General features: G+C 44.5%; 1 protein-coding gene across 2 annotated transcripts in view; it reads right to left on the bottom strand.

The window, feature by feature from the left end:
* The window catches only part of TTC39C (tetratricopeptide repeat domain 39C), an 83676-nt gene that overhangs the window by 12979 nt on the left and 54109 nt on the right, over positions 1-16588 (bottom strand). For both annotated transcript variants that reach the window (XM_032467149.1, XM_032467150.1), the window contains exons 7-8: positions 3034-3127; positions 246-353 (exon numbers count right to left, since the gene is read on the bottom strand). In XM_032467149.1, coding sequence (XP_032323040.1) covers positions 246-353; positions 3034-3127 — 202 coding nt within the window. The remainder of the gene's footprint in view (positions 1-245; positions 354-3033; positions 3128-16588) is intronic.

The following is a 16588-nucleotide window of genomic DNA, read 5'->3' as shown; positions in this document are numbered from 1 at the left end:
CAGCATGTGACCAAGCCAGCCGCCACCCATAGGAATGCGGGGCAGGCGCAGGGCCGGCGGCACCGAACTTCCCGGCGTTCAGCCGGGTCGGTGAGAGCTATGTTCAGCTGCTTCTTACTTGCAGCACAAAACATTACATGCTGTAGGGAACTGTGACAAGGACAATTCCTGTCATCACTCTCCCATCCGCGCATGTGTGTGCGCTAACTCGTGAGACAGAGAAGGGGGAGCCGTGGTCTACTCACCCGCGGTCAAGTAGGCGTAATAGCACTGGGACCACCTGGACTCGTTTTTCAGCCTCTCAAAGGAATCGAACGCATCCTTGAAGTTCAGCTCTATCATGCTGCACCAGCCTGTGAAAGAGAGACGTCCAGTGCGTGACCCCAAAGGAGGACTGCCCACCTTTAAGGGACAGAGCTCTCATGCCGCTGACTTTCTCTGTGAGTGTTCTGTGCCAACTACCCGAAACCTTCATAATCACCTTTCTCCTCTTGAATATTTTCAATGCAATGTTTTGAGTAGGACAAGGCATCTCTGGTGAAGCAATACAGAAGGGAGGGATGCAGACATTTCTAGGAAAACAGTCCAGTTTGCCTCCAGCTGTGAGATCAACCCAAGCACAGAGGTACTCCTCTCCCAGAGCAGGCACAGGCGCAGGGAAAGGAGCAGTACCTGAGGTCACAAACCTAGTGACAAGCCCAAAATGTTTTCAACACCCACCTGCGCGTTAATGATTACTGTTCATTAGCAAAAATGAGAAGCAGTGAGTAAGCCAGTCAGAAATTAAGTACTTGCCACCCTCCCTCTGCAGGAGTGGGGAAAGGACCCCATCTTCCCTGGATCAAAACACTGTCAGGCTGGCATCCTGGAAGCAGCAGCAGCAGCGAGCATGCAGGAATCTTATCCCCGTGGTTAGAAATGGTACCTCCCGTCCACTGAACCATCCCCTCTGCACCCTGGGCACGTGATGAAATTCTCTCTAATCCTACTGCAGCCTTGAAAAGGTGGCAGATGGTGTCCTCACTTTATCAAAGAGAAAGTCTAAGGCATGAAGAGGCTATGTGACTTGCTCAAGGTCACAGAACTAACAAGAGGGAAGAACTGAGGGCAGAAGGCTCCTTCCTGTCCACGGTAACCCCTCCAGAAAAAATCGGGTATCTGGTGCATCATGAAGTAGTCGTGTCATTTTAGACCATCTGAACTACAGGGGTGACAGGGATCCATACATCCAGGAAATGTAGTGTCAAATTCATGGGATATGGTATGACATGAAGATGACATATTTTAGAGTAAAAATTGGGGCTGATTATTTCCATCCTAAAGTAGACATCAGGGTAAGAGCTAAATTAAATGCAAAAATAGAGGTGGAAGGCAGCAGTGAAATTGAATGAGGCTGAGTTTTGATTTTGCTGTTTTCCCCTCAAGCTGACCTTCCGGAGCCCTTAGTGCTGGTTCCATGGTTTCTAAGCTTCCTTGGGCTCTAACATTCTATCCTGCCACAGACCTGGAAACGGTGCACGCAAAAAAGGCCACCATAATCATTTTGCAATATATATGTTCAAATTTTTATGTTGTCTACTTTAAATACAATGTTACATGTCAACTACATCTTAATAAAACTGGAAGAAAACAAAAACAGCATCTTAAACAAGAAAAATCAAAGGCCAGCAAAGCTAGTTCCTTTAATTCAAGTTCTATACTGCTTCATTGCTTGTGAAATCGGAGATGCCTTGTCGCACTCAAAACAGCACACTGATAATGTGTTTCACACCCCATTCTGCATTAAGGCTGCTACCCAGAGCTCCAGCAGAGTTCAGACTGCAGAAAATACAGTTCCCATTGGGTCATACCTCATCTCCCCTCCCTAAATCATAGTAGGAGTTTGAGATGTAATACTGTTTAATGGGCAGTTACCAATCTTTTAGTTTGCACTCTTCTTTTAAAAAGATTCAGGAAGACAATTATGTCTACAGCAGGCGAGCGAGTAGCAGGCAGCAGAAGGTCCAACCTGACGGGCGTCCCCTGCCTCCCCAGGTGCGCCCACCCCCATCTCTGCACACACGGCCTACCCAGGGCCAATCTCCCTTCTGATCCCCACCCCCACCTCATCTTTCCTCCCGCCTCCACTCCTCCCTTCCTTCCTTTTACATGTGCCACACGAAGTGACCTTGCAGTCTTAGGCTCAAACTCAAAAAAGTATGAATCCTTTACTAAAATTTGTTGCTTCAGGTCCAAAGTTGTGTTTACACTTCTCAGCACAACTGAGCAACTGTCACACTGAAGGATTATGCAATCACTAATGTCTTTTAGTGCAGTCAGCCAGAAAAGTCATAGCAACAACTCTGGGGAGGTGGGTAGGGGGGTAAATCTTAGGCAAATAAACGCCTCCAAGTCTGTCTATAAATTCATCTCCAGGAGTGAGGGAGAGGAGGAAGCAGCTAATGTGTGTGGGGCCTCCTGTGTACCGGGCACCCAGCCTGATCCTCGTCCGCGAAATTTCATCGACACTACGCAGCCGCTGCCGGGGGAGGCGCCCGAGCACCGACAGCTACGAGGGCGAGGTCTCCGACCGAGTCAGCGGGCAGGAGAGCTGGGACCGACACCCACGTGCACAACCCGCTCCTGCACCGTCTTTTTCTTCTCAGGTAAACAATGGTGGGAGGGAAGAGAAAACAGTTCTCAATTCTAATAACCAGTCCAATAAAATATTCACAAATGGTTTTACTCAATTCATTAAACTTTACCTATTATCCTAAAATCAAAACGTTATAAGGAACAAACTATTAGAAGGAAGCCATGAGAACTCACTGAGATAAGCATCACTACTTGGTGCTACAGTAACAACCGAAGTTCTAGGATTACAAAACGCAGCAGCATTTCACAAAGACACAAACTGAACAGCGTTAATCATGGCAGTGTGCACAGCAACACATCCACACTTGCAAGGTTAAGGAGCGGGACATTCAGCAGGACATAAGCTGATGCATTAATGCTATTTCATGCCAAGAAACTAGACAGACATTTGATATTTACCAATCTCATACAGACAGACATGCTGGATTTCCCTCTGATCTACTGCAAGTTCCAAAGCAGTATGGAAGGAAGCCAAGGCACTGTTGATCTGACACTAAGGAGAAAGTGAAAACAGGGTTACTGGCTAAGATCTGTCATTAACATCACGTGCATCGTAATTCAAAAGCATCTTTTTCCTTCAGTTATTTTAAATAGATTAAGTAGTAGAGAATACAGTGATTTCAAGATTTCTGGGAAAAGAGCCCCATTACCCTCACATCCTTGTGAGATGCTCAGTCAAAAGGACCCGCCAGTGAGGGCTCACTCACACCCACCTTTGCTACAGCACTGTCTGCACATGAGTGCAATAGAACTTGCTGTATCCTAATGGTTTGCTCATCTAGCTCCTTGGTACAGGTAAGCTGGACAGGACAGGGACCGTACTTCATCCTCCTGCATCCACCCACCTGGGTCCAGACAAACTCGCAGTCGCACCAACTGACTTGGGAGAGCTCCCACCCTCTGTGACCCCCTCACTCTCCAGCAATCAGTGCTGTTCTCTGACTGCTGCTGGTCATCATATCTCTTCTCTCAACACTTTAGACATTCTCTTTAGACACACCCCCAACATGTGCATTCATCCAGCTCTCTCCAGAACCTAGAAGACTCTCCAATGTCTGTTCCACTTTTTCCCGGTTAAATACATTTAGTTTTTCCTTCCACTAAAGATCTCTTTCAATGTCTGCCAATCTGACGCCACAAGCAGCTGATAAGAGCACCTAAAAGCATCATCAGGATAAAAGGGAGACAGATTACATCCTAAATACAGCAATGAGAGGTATGAAGCATCACACATCAATTAATAAATATAAATCCAAATGCCCAGAAGACCCGACACAGCCTGCCCTCAATGATGCACGCCCAGGAGCAGTCCCTTCTTGCTCTGCAGGTGCCAGCGCTGCTCTCTCCCTGCCCTGCACTCGGCCCTCCTCTCTGAGCATCCCTCTGCGGCTCCCCGGCTACTCCCTTCCCAGTGCCCTACTGCGTCTTCTCCCCAAGGCAGCCAGGAGACGGCATGCAGGTTCGTAGGAGGGCTGCTAGCTTCTCTGAAGACCAGCCGCTATCATTATATTCCTCAGCTCTTTCAGTGATGCATGGCCCCTGCAGGAGGCGTCCAGGACTCAACGTGGGGCCCAGATGAGTCAGCGAGGAGGTCTTCAGGACAGTCTGTGACTCAGGAATAGTGGGAGCCAAATGACTCATTAACCAAAGCCATGGCTGGACCCAACAACTGTTCACGCCCACAGTAACACTTTACCCTGTTGTCAGGAAGGTTCAGACTGTAGCACTCAATCCCGCATCACCACCCACAGACGCTCACTAGGCAGCCAAGGAAGATACACATCACTGTGTCTCCAATTCCTGTTCTCAAGTAGCTCAACATCTAATATGGGGGAATCACATAGGAACGAAACAGGCCCCCAGTTCTGAACTCAGACATTTACAGCGATGTGAGCACACAGCCAAGACACCAACGAGGCAAAAGGTCAATCAGTCTTTCATGAACAGTGCGCACATGCGTCTGTGTGTAGAGAGAGATCTGGACGCTCATTACACCCATCTCAAACTCTCCCCTTTCTGCATCAATAGTTCTTTCCCTGTATCACTCAATTTAGCATATTTACACAGAAACCATAGTGTCAGAGGTTCTGCTCTGCATACATCTCCTCAGTTCCCCAAGTGAATGGCATTCAACTATCACACACCGGGTATTTCTGGATGGGCCATCCCTACCAAGCTGACCCCAGCTGGGGTTCAGTGCACAGCAGGGCAATGCCACGCTGCCCTTCCCAGGACAGAAAACTAGTCAGTGAACATTCATTTGGCAATTACTAAGTGCCCAGGATGGAACTGGGCTCTGGAACTACAAAGATGAGTCAAAACTAAGCTCTGAATGCAAAAAAAAGAAAAAAAGAAACCAAGTAATATTTGAATCAAAATTATTTCTTTTAATCCTTTCAAAAACTCTGAGGTAGGTAAGTATGAGTTCCATTTGCAGATGAAGAAATTGAAGTTCAAGGAGGTTAAGTAGCTTGATCAACAAGTGAGCAATTGACTAGTATCCAAACTCCGCTCCACCTGTGCCCAGAGCCAGCTCTCTTCAGGGAGCACAAGCACAGGTGTGAGTACACCCAGGAGCTCCTGGGGATGCGGGAGCGCTCCTGAGTTATCCAGGCAGACACCAGCCTGAGGAAACTACAGGAGTATGTTGCTTTCAAAATTAAACTGTGAAGCTGAGCTGGAACAAAAAAATGTTAAAACTTGTATGGAAACACAGAAGACCCTGAATAGCCAAAACAATCTTCAAAAAGAAGAACGGAGCTGGAGGAATCACACTCCCTGACTTCAGGTTATACTACAAAGCTACAGTAATCAAAACAGTACGGTACTGGCACAGAAACAGACACATAGATCAGTGGAACAGAACAGAAAGTCCAGAAATAAACCCACACACTTGTGGTCAGTTAATCCACAACAAAGGAGGCAAGAATATACAGAGAAGAAAAGACAGTCCCTTCAATAACTGATGCTGGAGAAACTGGACAGTTACATGTAAAAGACTGAAATTAGAACATCCTGTAACATCATATACAAAAGTAAACTCAGAATGGGTCAAAGACCTAAATGTAAGACCAGATACTATAAAGCTCCTAGAGGAAAACACAGGCACAACACTCTCAGACATAAATCACAGCAATATACTTTTTGAACCAGCTCCTGGAGTAATGGAAATAAAAGCAAAAATAAACAAATGGGGTCTCATTAAACTTAAAAGCTTTTGCACAGCTAAGGATACCATCAACAAAAGGAAAAGACAACCTAGAGAATGGGAGAAAATGCTTGCAAATGATGTGACTGACAAGGAACTAATTTCCAAAATATACAAACAGCTCATACACCTTAATATCAAAAAACAAGCAACCCAATCCAAAAATGGGCAAAAGGCCTAAACAAGCAATTCTCCAATGAAGAAATACAAATGGCCAATAGGCACATGGAAAAATGCTCAGCATTGCTAATTTTCAGAGAAATGCAGATCAAAACCATAATGAGATATCATCTCACACCAGCCAGAATGACCATCATTAAGAAGTCTACAAACTATAGATGCTGGAGAGGGTGTGGAGAAATGGGAACCCGCCTTCATTGTTGGTGGAAATGTAAACTGGTGCAGCCACTATGGAAAATAGTACAGAGGTTCCTTAAAAAACTAAAAATAGAGTTGCCATTTGATGCAGCAATCCCACTCCTGGGCATATACTGGGAGAAAAATAAGATTCAAAAAGACATATGCACCCCAATGTTCATAGTAGCACTATTTACAATAGCCAAGACATGGAAACAACCCAAGTGTCCATGATGTGGTAGATATATACAATGGAATACTATTTAGCCATAAAAAGAATAAAATAATGCCATTTGCAGCAACATGGATGGACCTGGAGATCGTCATTCTAAGTGAAGTGGGCTGGAAAGAGAAAGAAAAATGCCATATAATATCACTTATATGTGGAATCAAAAAAAAAAAAGGACACAAATGAACTACTTATTATTTATAACTTAAATGACTGATTTCTTGAATATGTGTAAGCACATTTGACTGTCCTTTATGAGTGGATTACTGTATTCTGTTGATTCTTATTTTGTGGTTGGCTTTATTCCCTTGATAACTGTAAGTTTGAAAAGCTAAGGCTCTAATCTGTTCTTAGAAACAATGATCAGTACATATATGTAAACTAAAAAAACTGTGCAGTATATTATATGTATGTATTTACACGCAATATATTGTATGTGTGCCGTCAAATTATAACAATTCTACCTAGCAAAACTAAAAAATTAACTAATTAAACTAACAAACAAATCTAATTACCTCCCTCCCCCCAAAAAAACAAAGACAAAACACTGTACTTCTGAATATGTATTTGAGTATTCTTACTCAGGATGGAAATGGAAGGGCATCAAAATTGTTTTTAGATAAATAAATAGATAGATAGATAGATAGATAGATAGATAGATAGCTAGCTAGCTAGATAGATAGATAGGAAAACACATTAAACTGTGAAGGAAGTATGGGGCTCTTTGTGTTACGAGCACTTGAACAGAACTGGAAAATACGGAGACCATTTATAGAGCTTAATGACATTACCCCAGGAGCAGGCGTAACTACAAAATGAATTCTATGTCTAGTCTGATCACTCATTAAGGAATTACAATGAACAGCCATTAAAATAGTGGAACTGTATTTCCCCCTCTTCACCAAAACAATTTAAGGTAAAAATGATCTGTGGGAGTTTTTATGGTTACAAATTAAAACATCCACAACCCAGCAGAGAAAAGAGAATTATCCTCAATTTGATACTCGGTTCAATTTTCAAAGAAATATACACGGCCTGGCCTGAAGATAACAGAGAAAACGGACTCGTATGAAAGAGCCAGGAAGCCAAGACAGTAGCACATAGAGGCTTCTGTTCCATACACTGTGCACTGACGTGCTGTGTCACAAAAAGTACTCGAAGCCTCAGTTTCCTCGCTGGTAGCATGAGAAAAAAATGTTGGCAAGAGGAAACCCTGAAGAACAAAAGCATGAATCTTCGCCAAATTAAATGGAGCATATTTACTGCCAAATTAAAATCAGCATGATTTTTAGCTACTGCATTGTTGCTACAGAGATGCAGTGTGTTCTTCCGGGTACTCGCGACTGTCTCCCTGACAGGTGTGGTCTCAGGCATTTTATAATACTTGTGGCAGCAAAAAAGGGGGGTTTGACTTCTCCATTTTACTCTCCAAGTGAATGTTGCCAGGATGTAAAAAAAATTCTGCACTTCTGCAAGTTGATTTTTCACATGTCACACTATTTTTAAATTTTTTTCTTTGGGATTTTCCAGGGTGATATTCTAATCATCTGCAAATACTGACAGTGCTGATTCTTCCTTTACAACAGACTTTTGTGAGGTGTGAGAAAGAGAAAAGTGAAGGATGCGGGTTTTCAAGTCACCAGCAAGCAAGAGGCAGAGACGGGAGGGAGGGCAGCTCTGGGGACAAGACAGGGAGCCTGGCGGAAGTGTCTGCTGGTGAGCTGAGGATGAGACTGGATGCACAAGGCTGGAATTCACGAGGGAGCTCTGAGCCACAGAACATATCTGGGGGTCACTGGGACACACGGACAGTCGTGAGGCTGGACGGGCTCACTAAAGGGAGGAGGGACGGAGGCAGAGAGAGAAGTCCAAGACCTGAGGTCGTCCAGCAGCCAGAGGTTGTGCAGACAAGCAGAAAGCAGCAAAGAGATGGAGAAGTGGGTAATGAGCCTGGAGGAAACCCAGGGGAACAAGATCCCCAAAACCAAGGAAAGGGAAGAGGAAATGAGCAGCACTGAGCAGAAAACTACACTGGAGGCAATTAACCTCCTTAGAAATTCGGTTGACGAGGACTGTGTTTCAAGTGAGAATGCTGAACAAGTGTAAAGGATGTAAGAGTCCTCTGAAATTCCTGGCTAATAAAAATCCCATATGTAAGGACAGAACTGTCCAATGTATATAACACGAGACATGAAAGACTCAGCAAGTGAAAGATGGTGACCTTGAAACACATTTCTTAGAAAATGCAGCAGGACTGCAGTGGGTCCCTGAAACCGCTGACTACACAGATCACAGGTTGGGAAATCATGCACCGTTTCTGTACCACAGGGCTGTTCTGTGAATCCCCACTTATTCTGCCATGGTCTGTGCAAATTTCTGACGTAAGCACCACCTTCACAGACTACTGTGAATGACTGCTTAGAAGACACCGATCTCCGACTGATAATTACAGTCAGTACTCTGGAATCCAGAAAATGGTAACTACTAGTCATTTCTGGAGTGTAAGATTTTTATCTGCTCTTTGATGGACTTTTTGCATTCTACCATGTTCCCAAGTGAACATGTATTGTTCAGACACAACAAGGTAGTTGAAAACACACGTTCTGATGCTGAGCTTGTAAAGACTGCTGCCGAAGCTTACTGGGGCCTCATTATCACTGTCATGACAGCTAACACGTGCGGCACTCGTCCTGTGCCCGGTAAGGTGGCAACCACTCTGGGCAGACCATTTGACAACCTGTGCGCTTTGCTGAAGGCCATACCAACAACTGGTAGAAGCAGAGCTGCTGAAATGTGAACCTGTTCACTCCGACTCCAGAGCCAACACTCCTCACCTCCACGCCTCTCACTCTGCAGGCTGCCTCCTCTCCAGTCGCCTCCTCCAGCCCCTCTTCCCCAAGTCTCTGCCACCCACAACCACCACGCACTCATCTGGCCCTTGTTATTGTCTTGTACGACTGCCTTTTCACGCATTTACATTCCTATCTTCATAATTAGGTTAAGTTTATGTTGGGACATGGACTTTTTCTATTTCTCTTGGCATTCTCCCAGAAGGCCTTTTCCATAACAGGCTACAAATCTCTGATTACAAATAATAGAACACAGTAGTTATGTTTTCAGCACCTGCACATGAATGGACAGCAATCCTCTTGAAAAATGAGTTATGTAACCAAATCCACCAGTAATGGTGGAGGAACTGAATAGTGCACTAGTTGCAACAGATTTCCTTGATCTCTCAACAGTTAGGCACATGATTTTGACAAAATCTGTGATGGAAGGTGCTTTATACTGGATTTACAATCAAGACACAATTCTGTCTAAATAGGAAAAGCCCCGACCAAGCACCATGCATCCATGTTACATCATTTAAGACTGACATGGGAGGCACCGTCCTCTTGTTACACAAGGACACAGGCTCAGAAAGCTCGGCCAGCCAGTGGAACAGTCCGTTCTGAGCTGAGCCCAGTGCTTTTTCAGACACACTATGCTGTCTTTTAAAACTGCAGAATAGGAATTTATATGAAAGATGGCAGTAAATTTAAAAGAAATGTGTTTATGTTAAAGGTGCTATCAGAGGATTTAACAGTGAAGAAGACAAGGCCAAGAATTGACTCAGAAAAGCAAAGACCACAGAAATACAGAAAAATGAATCTACAATCATACTAAAAATAAGACAGAGATTCAAGACAAGATAATCCTAGAAAAACAGATGTAGATTAACATCCACAGAGACTTAAATGAGAAAACAAATAGAACATATTATCAGGAAAGTCACTTTGAAGAGTTCTCCTAGAACTGAATGTCACACTCTGTAAAAGGATTTCAAATGGGCAAGCTGCTATGTGGGTTTTTTTCAAAGAGAAATTGAAGACAAATTGTAAAAAGCAGAAATAATGCCAGGTAGTTAGCACTGAAGATTCCAGAACCATGAAAAAAATCTTTTTAACAGCTTTGTTGAGATATATTTCACATACCAGAAAACTCTTTCCTTTTAAAGTGCACAATTCAGCGGCTTTTAGTATATTCACACAAGCATGCGATTTGAAAGCTGGAAGAAATCATGTAGCCTAGTGTTTCTCCAAGTGTTCTGCTGCATCCTTCGTCAAATGACTTGAGTTAAATACAGCACACTTGTGCACTCTACCCCCTTCATGGTACAAAACTAAAGTCTCCAAGGAGACCCAGGATATCCTGATCTAACTGCCATGGAACCTCTCTTTCCACGAACACCTTAGACCAGATAAGCCTTACTTCCCTCACTGTTGAGGTGGGACCCCAGGTGGCACCATGGCTGGAGTTTCACTGTTGAGATTCAGGGAGGTGGTAATCCGGGGGCTCTGAGTGCAGGTCCCTGTCGGTGTAATGTCCTGACGACAGCGCTGCACCACTGTGGGTGCCACTGGGGCTGCAGCACTAATGACCACAGCAACAGAAGCTCACGCCCTGGGTGAGATCAGGACCTCACGACCAGCAGGCAGGCATGTAAGCAGATGCAGGCGGGGCTGGGCTTTGAGACATATACAGAGAGGCCTATGGGAATGGAGAGCATGGAGTGACTCACCCATGGGGCAACCTCACAGCTGGGAAAGACGACCCAGAAGTCGGAGTATTTGGGTTGGCTCTTGAAGAGTCAGTAGGAGTTTGCAAGTGGAGGTAAGACATGGGGAATGAGCCTGCATGTAAGCTCAGATCCCAGAAAGGGCCAGAAAATGGGGAGATCCAAGTTCATGTAGCAAGAGCTACAGACCTGTTTGCACTTTGATTCTAATGACACCACCAGAGCTATAACCAAAGGAAATAATTCAGGAAAATGAAAGGGGAAAATTTGCTAAGATATATATGGTACTACTTTCTATCACAGTGAAATACTGAGAAATCACAGGGGAACAACAGTCAAATATTCCAACAACAGGAAACATTAAATAATTATTAACACAATAGAAATCTAAACAGTTTCCATACCAGCTATTTATAAAAACAGTGTTAAAACATGTAAATATTAGATTTGTAAACAAAACTCCCTCAAGTCTCCTATGTGTTTATTAAAGACTACAGAACAATTTGAAATGAAACAGCTTAGAACTTAATTACCACTGGGTTATTTTTATGAAGTCGTTTAACATCTTAAAATAAACTATTATGTATGTGTTTTAAAAAGAGAGGCCCTCCCTGTCACCCGCAGCATGCAGGAGGACACGCTGTGACAACCCACTCACTCATGTGTGACTCAGTATTAACGCTGCTGAGGAGCAGAATCGGATTAGCAACGCTGCTGTGAAGGACACCTAATGACAGATGACACGTCTAACCCCTACCCTTAGGGCCAGGGCTAACGCAGGCAGGGCAACGCTCATCCTCATAGGCACAGCTGGTGAGCTTAGGGACCGAAATCACTATGAACTTTCCAGTGGCTTTTCAACCCAGCAGCCTGTAGAGAGCGTGTTAAAAGAAGAGATGTACTTAACCAGGCAGCCATCTAAGTCATCACCATCCTATTTCAGTGAACAGTCATTAAACCACATGGTATGGACTGACGGCGCTGGGAAGTGAAGACAAACAGATCCTCCACCTCCCAGACACCAGATTCAACCAATCTCTCATCTTGTGTCATTTTCTTTGTTGTTGTTACATTTTTTTATTGAGTTATAGTCATTTTACAATGTTGTGTCAAATTCCAGTGTAGAGCACAATTTTTCAGTTATACATGAACATACATATAGTCATTGTCACATTCTTTTTTGCTGTGAGCTACCACAAGATCTTATATATACTTCCCTGTGCTACACAGTATAATCCTGATTATCTATTCTACATATGCCTGTTAGTATCTACAAATTTTGAACTCCTAGTCTATCCTTCTAAGAACAAACGGCAACCCTGTTTTCTGGTGCCTGAAGTAATGAAGGAAGCCACGTGGGACGGAAGAGAAGACTGCAATTAACAGAACTTCAGGGAATTGCTCCCCTTCCTGCATTGCCTTTTTCCTGATTCTATAAATAACAACATTAGCTCATGCTGGCAAGGCACGCTGTTCAGATACAAGAGGCAGGCTTGCGCTTCCACAGATGCAGAGGCACACTGCTCCCCGACAGCTCGGAGACGTCAACATGTCCCCGAGATGGGGGCACAGCCACAGGTCTGCACTGGCCCCGACTCAATCACGCGCTGAGGGGCGAAAAAGCAAGGCAGACCCCCCACTTCCTGTGGGGGCACCAGTGAAAAACATACCTTCATGCGAACAGAAGTACAGAGAGAAGCACGACAGCCGACGGAACACACCTGAAACACCGAGCAGGAGGAAGGTCCAGAGACCGGCAACCGGGGAGACTGCACACAGAACTTTGCAGGGGACAAAGTCGGGCTAAAAACCCCGAAGAAGGAGACGGATACCAGGGTGACTTAAACGCAGTAAAGGTCAATCACCAAAGCAGTCCCTGCAGACACTGTTCGTGGGCAAAGAAGCCATATCCTATCACACACCTTCCTCCAAAGGAAAGTGGGGAGGGAGGGAGAAGTCCAAAACAGAGCAGACTGTGCAGGAGGAGGTGGCGTTTGTCAGAAAGCACAAACTAGGCAGCCTCACCGAAGGGAAAGACGCTGTGATAAGGCTGCTGTGGGCGCACACACAAAAGGTACAGTTCACTGTAACTCCTTCAGTGTGGCCTCGAGGCCACACGTCCTCCCGAAGCAGGGCTGTAACTGGTGGAGCTGTGAAAGGCTGTGACAGCACAGCGCCCACCAGGCTGCGTGTATGGAGAACCAGGGCCCAGCCTTCGCACCTCGGTACTCCCAGCAACGAGCAGAGACCTCATCCAAACCCATGTGCTTTTTACTTTGTTCCAACTGATTTAATGCACTTCTGTGGAGTCACACTTCTTTGGCCAGCCCATCGGAATGTCAATGCCTGACGGGTTGCCCTTCTTCCCAAGAGGCCATCCTCTTACACCAGGTGTCAAGATATTCCTGCATCACCATCCTCTGCATTGGCTGCAGAAGCAGGTTTGGTGCCACCAAGAAAAGCAGACAGTCCTTGATAACCTGATCCCTCTCTTAAAGCAATGCCATCACTCACACTGATCAAATGAACTTCCTGCCAATAGATTCACCTGTTCATTCAACAATTACACATTGAGGGCCAGTCTTGTGCTCCTGAAACCCAAACCCAAGGTTTTACAAAGCCAGCATGCACGATATTCAAAACCTATGGGTCCAAGCTCAGAAGACAGTTTCAAAATAAGAGTTCTCAAAATACATTAAGGAACTTCATTAGAATATGTCCACCAACTCTCATTCAAATATTTAAGCATTTAGAGACAGACTGATATTAAAAATCAGTTTCGTAACTAGTCGCACAATATAAAGGGTGTGTATGAAAGTATGTACACACATAAAACCAAATACACGTATCTGTATATTCTACACGACGCAGACTGTGAAAACGGAAGGAGAGGGGAATTGTACACATCTGTGTTTAGAGAAAAAAGAGGACTAGACAGAAATTAAAAGTTTATTAAAATATAGACTTGTCCCTAATGCTTTTAAATAATCAAGAAAAATACTCATATAGATGACTAGATAAAGAAGTTGTGTATACAATGGTATACTCCTCAGCCATAAAAAATAAAATAATGCCATTTGCAGCAACATGGATGGACCTAGAGACTGTCATTCTAAGTGAAGTAAGCAAGAGAAAGAAAAATACAATATGAGGAATTTGAAAAAAAAAAAAGACGACACATGAACTTACCTATAAAACAAAAACAGACTCACAGACACAGTAAACAAACTATGGTTATCAGGGGGATAGGGGATGGGAAGGGATAAATTGGGAGTTGGAGATTTGCAAATATTTACTATACATAAAACAGATAAACAACAAGTTTCTTCTGTACAGCACAGGGAACTATATTCAAAATCTTATAGTAACCTATAATGAAAAAGAATATGAAAACGAATACATATATGTATATATATGACTGAAAGATTATGCTGTTCACCAGAAACTGACACATTATAAACTGACTATACTTCAATAAAAATCAATGTTAACTTAAAAAAGAGAAAAATACTCATGAATCACTTGTATGTTAATGGACTTATCACTACCATAGGTTTGATGGGGTGAAAATAAATATAAAATTCAAAACTGTAAATATCAATTCGCATTTTAAAATTGGGATTACTCTATAACCCCTGGGTCAACTTCCTAACGTGTGTGCATTACGGAAGTTCAGGGAAAACGTGGGTACTGACTGCCCGGTAGCTATACCCCTCCAGCTACACACATCCATTTTGCCTTCTTCCCTCAGGACTCACTCTACTGACAGCTCTCAACACCAAAACAAGTTCTTTCTCCTAAAAAGAGACAGCAAATTTGATAACACTACTTTCCAGCATTAAGCTCTCAATAAGAACCACCACCACTATCACACCACTACTTGGATAGCATCTATCACGTGCTTAAGTACGTGTGAACCCGTCTATTCCTCCCCACAACACGGTAAGTCAGCCACTCGGGAGAAGTGAGCCAAGTCAGGACAGGTGGCAGGACAAGGCAAGAGGGTGGAGAAGGTCGGAGGTGGGGCACCGCAGACACCTAGCGCAGAGAAACAAAGGCGGTAAACAAAGAAAATCCTTCCTGCAGTCTGGCCAAGACTCCCGAAGAGCTGAGGTGCACAAGGGCCCCACGTACCCGACGGCATACAACTTCATTGCTATGTCAAGTTTGGCCACGACAACGACGGGGAAAAAAGACACGACCACAAGGGCAACCCAAGTGGCAGCGTGGGGTGGACGTGGGAAAGACCGCCCTGCCCTGTGGATCCCAAACCGTCCCAAACAACCAAGGGCAAAGTATGCGAAAAGGTGTTCTTGAAACTAAAAGAACGTGGGCACCTGCACATGATTTGCAAATAACAAGTAAAGGGAAAGCCCGCGCCGAGCTAGTCGCAGGCACGAAAGCAGCTTCCAAATAATTCTGCCGATTTTCAGTCACTGAAGAAACTAAGTCAGTGTCATAGGATGCACCTGCCTAAATCAGAGCCCCTGGACCAAGCTCCCCGGGAGCCTGTGGATAAAAAGATCTCAAGGGGCCTTATCTCTAACCTAAATGTGCACTGAAAAGAAAAAAGGTTCTTGGCAAGCAAATTCATCGACTGAGCCCTGTGTTTTCAAAAGTAGAGCTGGGAGCTTAGAAGCCTTACGGGGAGCCTTTGACAAGAGCCACGTCACAGCCTCCCTGGGCAGAGGTCCTCATGAACAAACGCAGGATGCCACCAACTGATACCTTCCTGCACGGTCGCCGGGGAAGACGAATGAAACGCCGGTGTCCGGGCACCAGGAAGATAACGTCAACGTCATGTCAAGTTAGCCGTGCAGTTCTTTGTGCCTCCAGGTCTCTGGCAAGAGCCAAACTCTTGTTGACTATGTACCTCCCAACCCACGCTCCTAAGAATCCTCTGATGGTGCTGTGGCCTCCTCACTTCTAGAACCATCCCCATGACAGCGAAGGACCGATCACGGTCGGCATTCACTCGGCCCCTCTGGGGATGACTGGTGGCACACACGAAAACCACGCCAAATTAATTTCTAGGGGGAAGAAAGGGAAGTTACTAGCTACTTTAAAGGTGAAGCATTTTTGTTTTAAAATGAAAAATTAATGAAAATGGCAAGCATGACAGAACACAAATCCTGACTTCTACCTCTCCAGCAGTTTCAAAACCCAATTTAGAGAATTCAGTGATCAGGGGGCTGAGGAGGGAGACTTCTAACGGATGCCTAACACTGGTGCCCCAACGCCAGAATCACACACAACCGTAAATGCCAGGCTCTCGCCCCCACTTGGTGAGTCTCCCTGGAACACTGAACCTCGGATTGTCACGTTCAGAGTTACTCAGAATTTTAAGAAATTTACATCTAAGCAAGCACTTAACCTGCAATGGTCACTGAAGTGAGAAGGCTGACTCAATTAAAATTCTCAGACAAACTTGAATAGCCTGAACATCCTTCCCCATATGTAGGACCATAACCCTGGGCTTGAAAGAAAAAAAAAAAACACTAACTGACAGACAAGATTGCACAGGAGACTGATCGGAACTACACTGAAGATAGCCAAGAGAAAAAAGGAGACACGTCACTGAAGGCTCATGAGCCTGAATGCA

Source organism: Camelus ferus, chromosome 24 (genome assembly GCF_009834535.1).
Source record: "Camelus ferus isolate YT-003-E chromosome 24, BCGSAC_Cfer_1.0, whole genome shotgun sequence".
NCBI classification, from domain to species: Eukaryota; Metazoa; Chordata; class Mammalia; order Artiodactyla; family Camelidae; genus Camelus; species Camelus ferus.
This window is presented reverse-complemented; position numbering and strand designations above follow the sequence as displayed.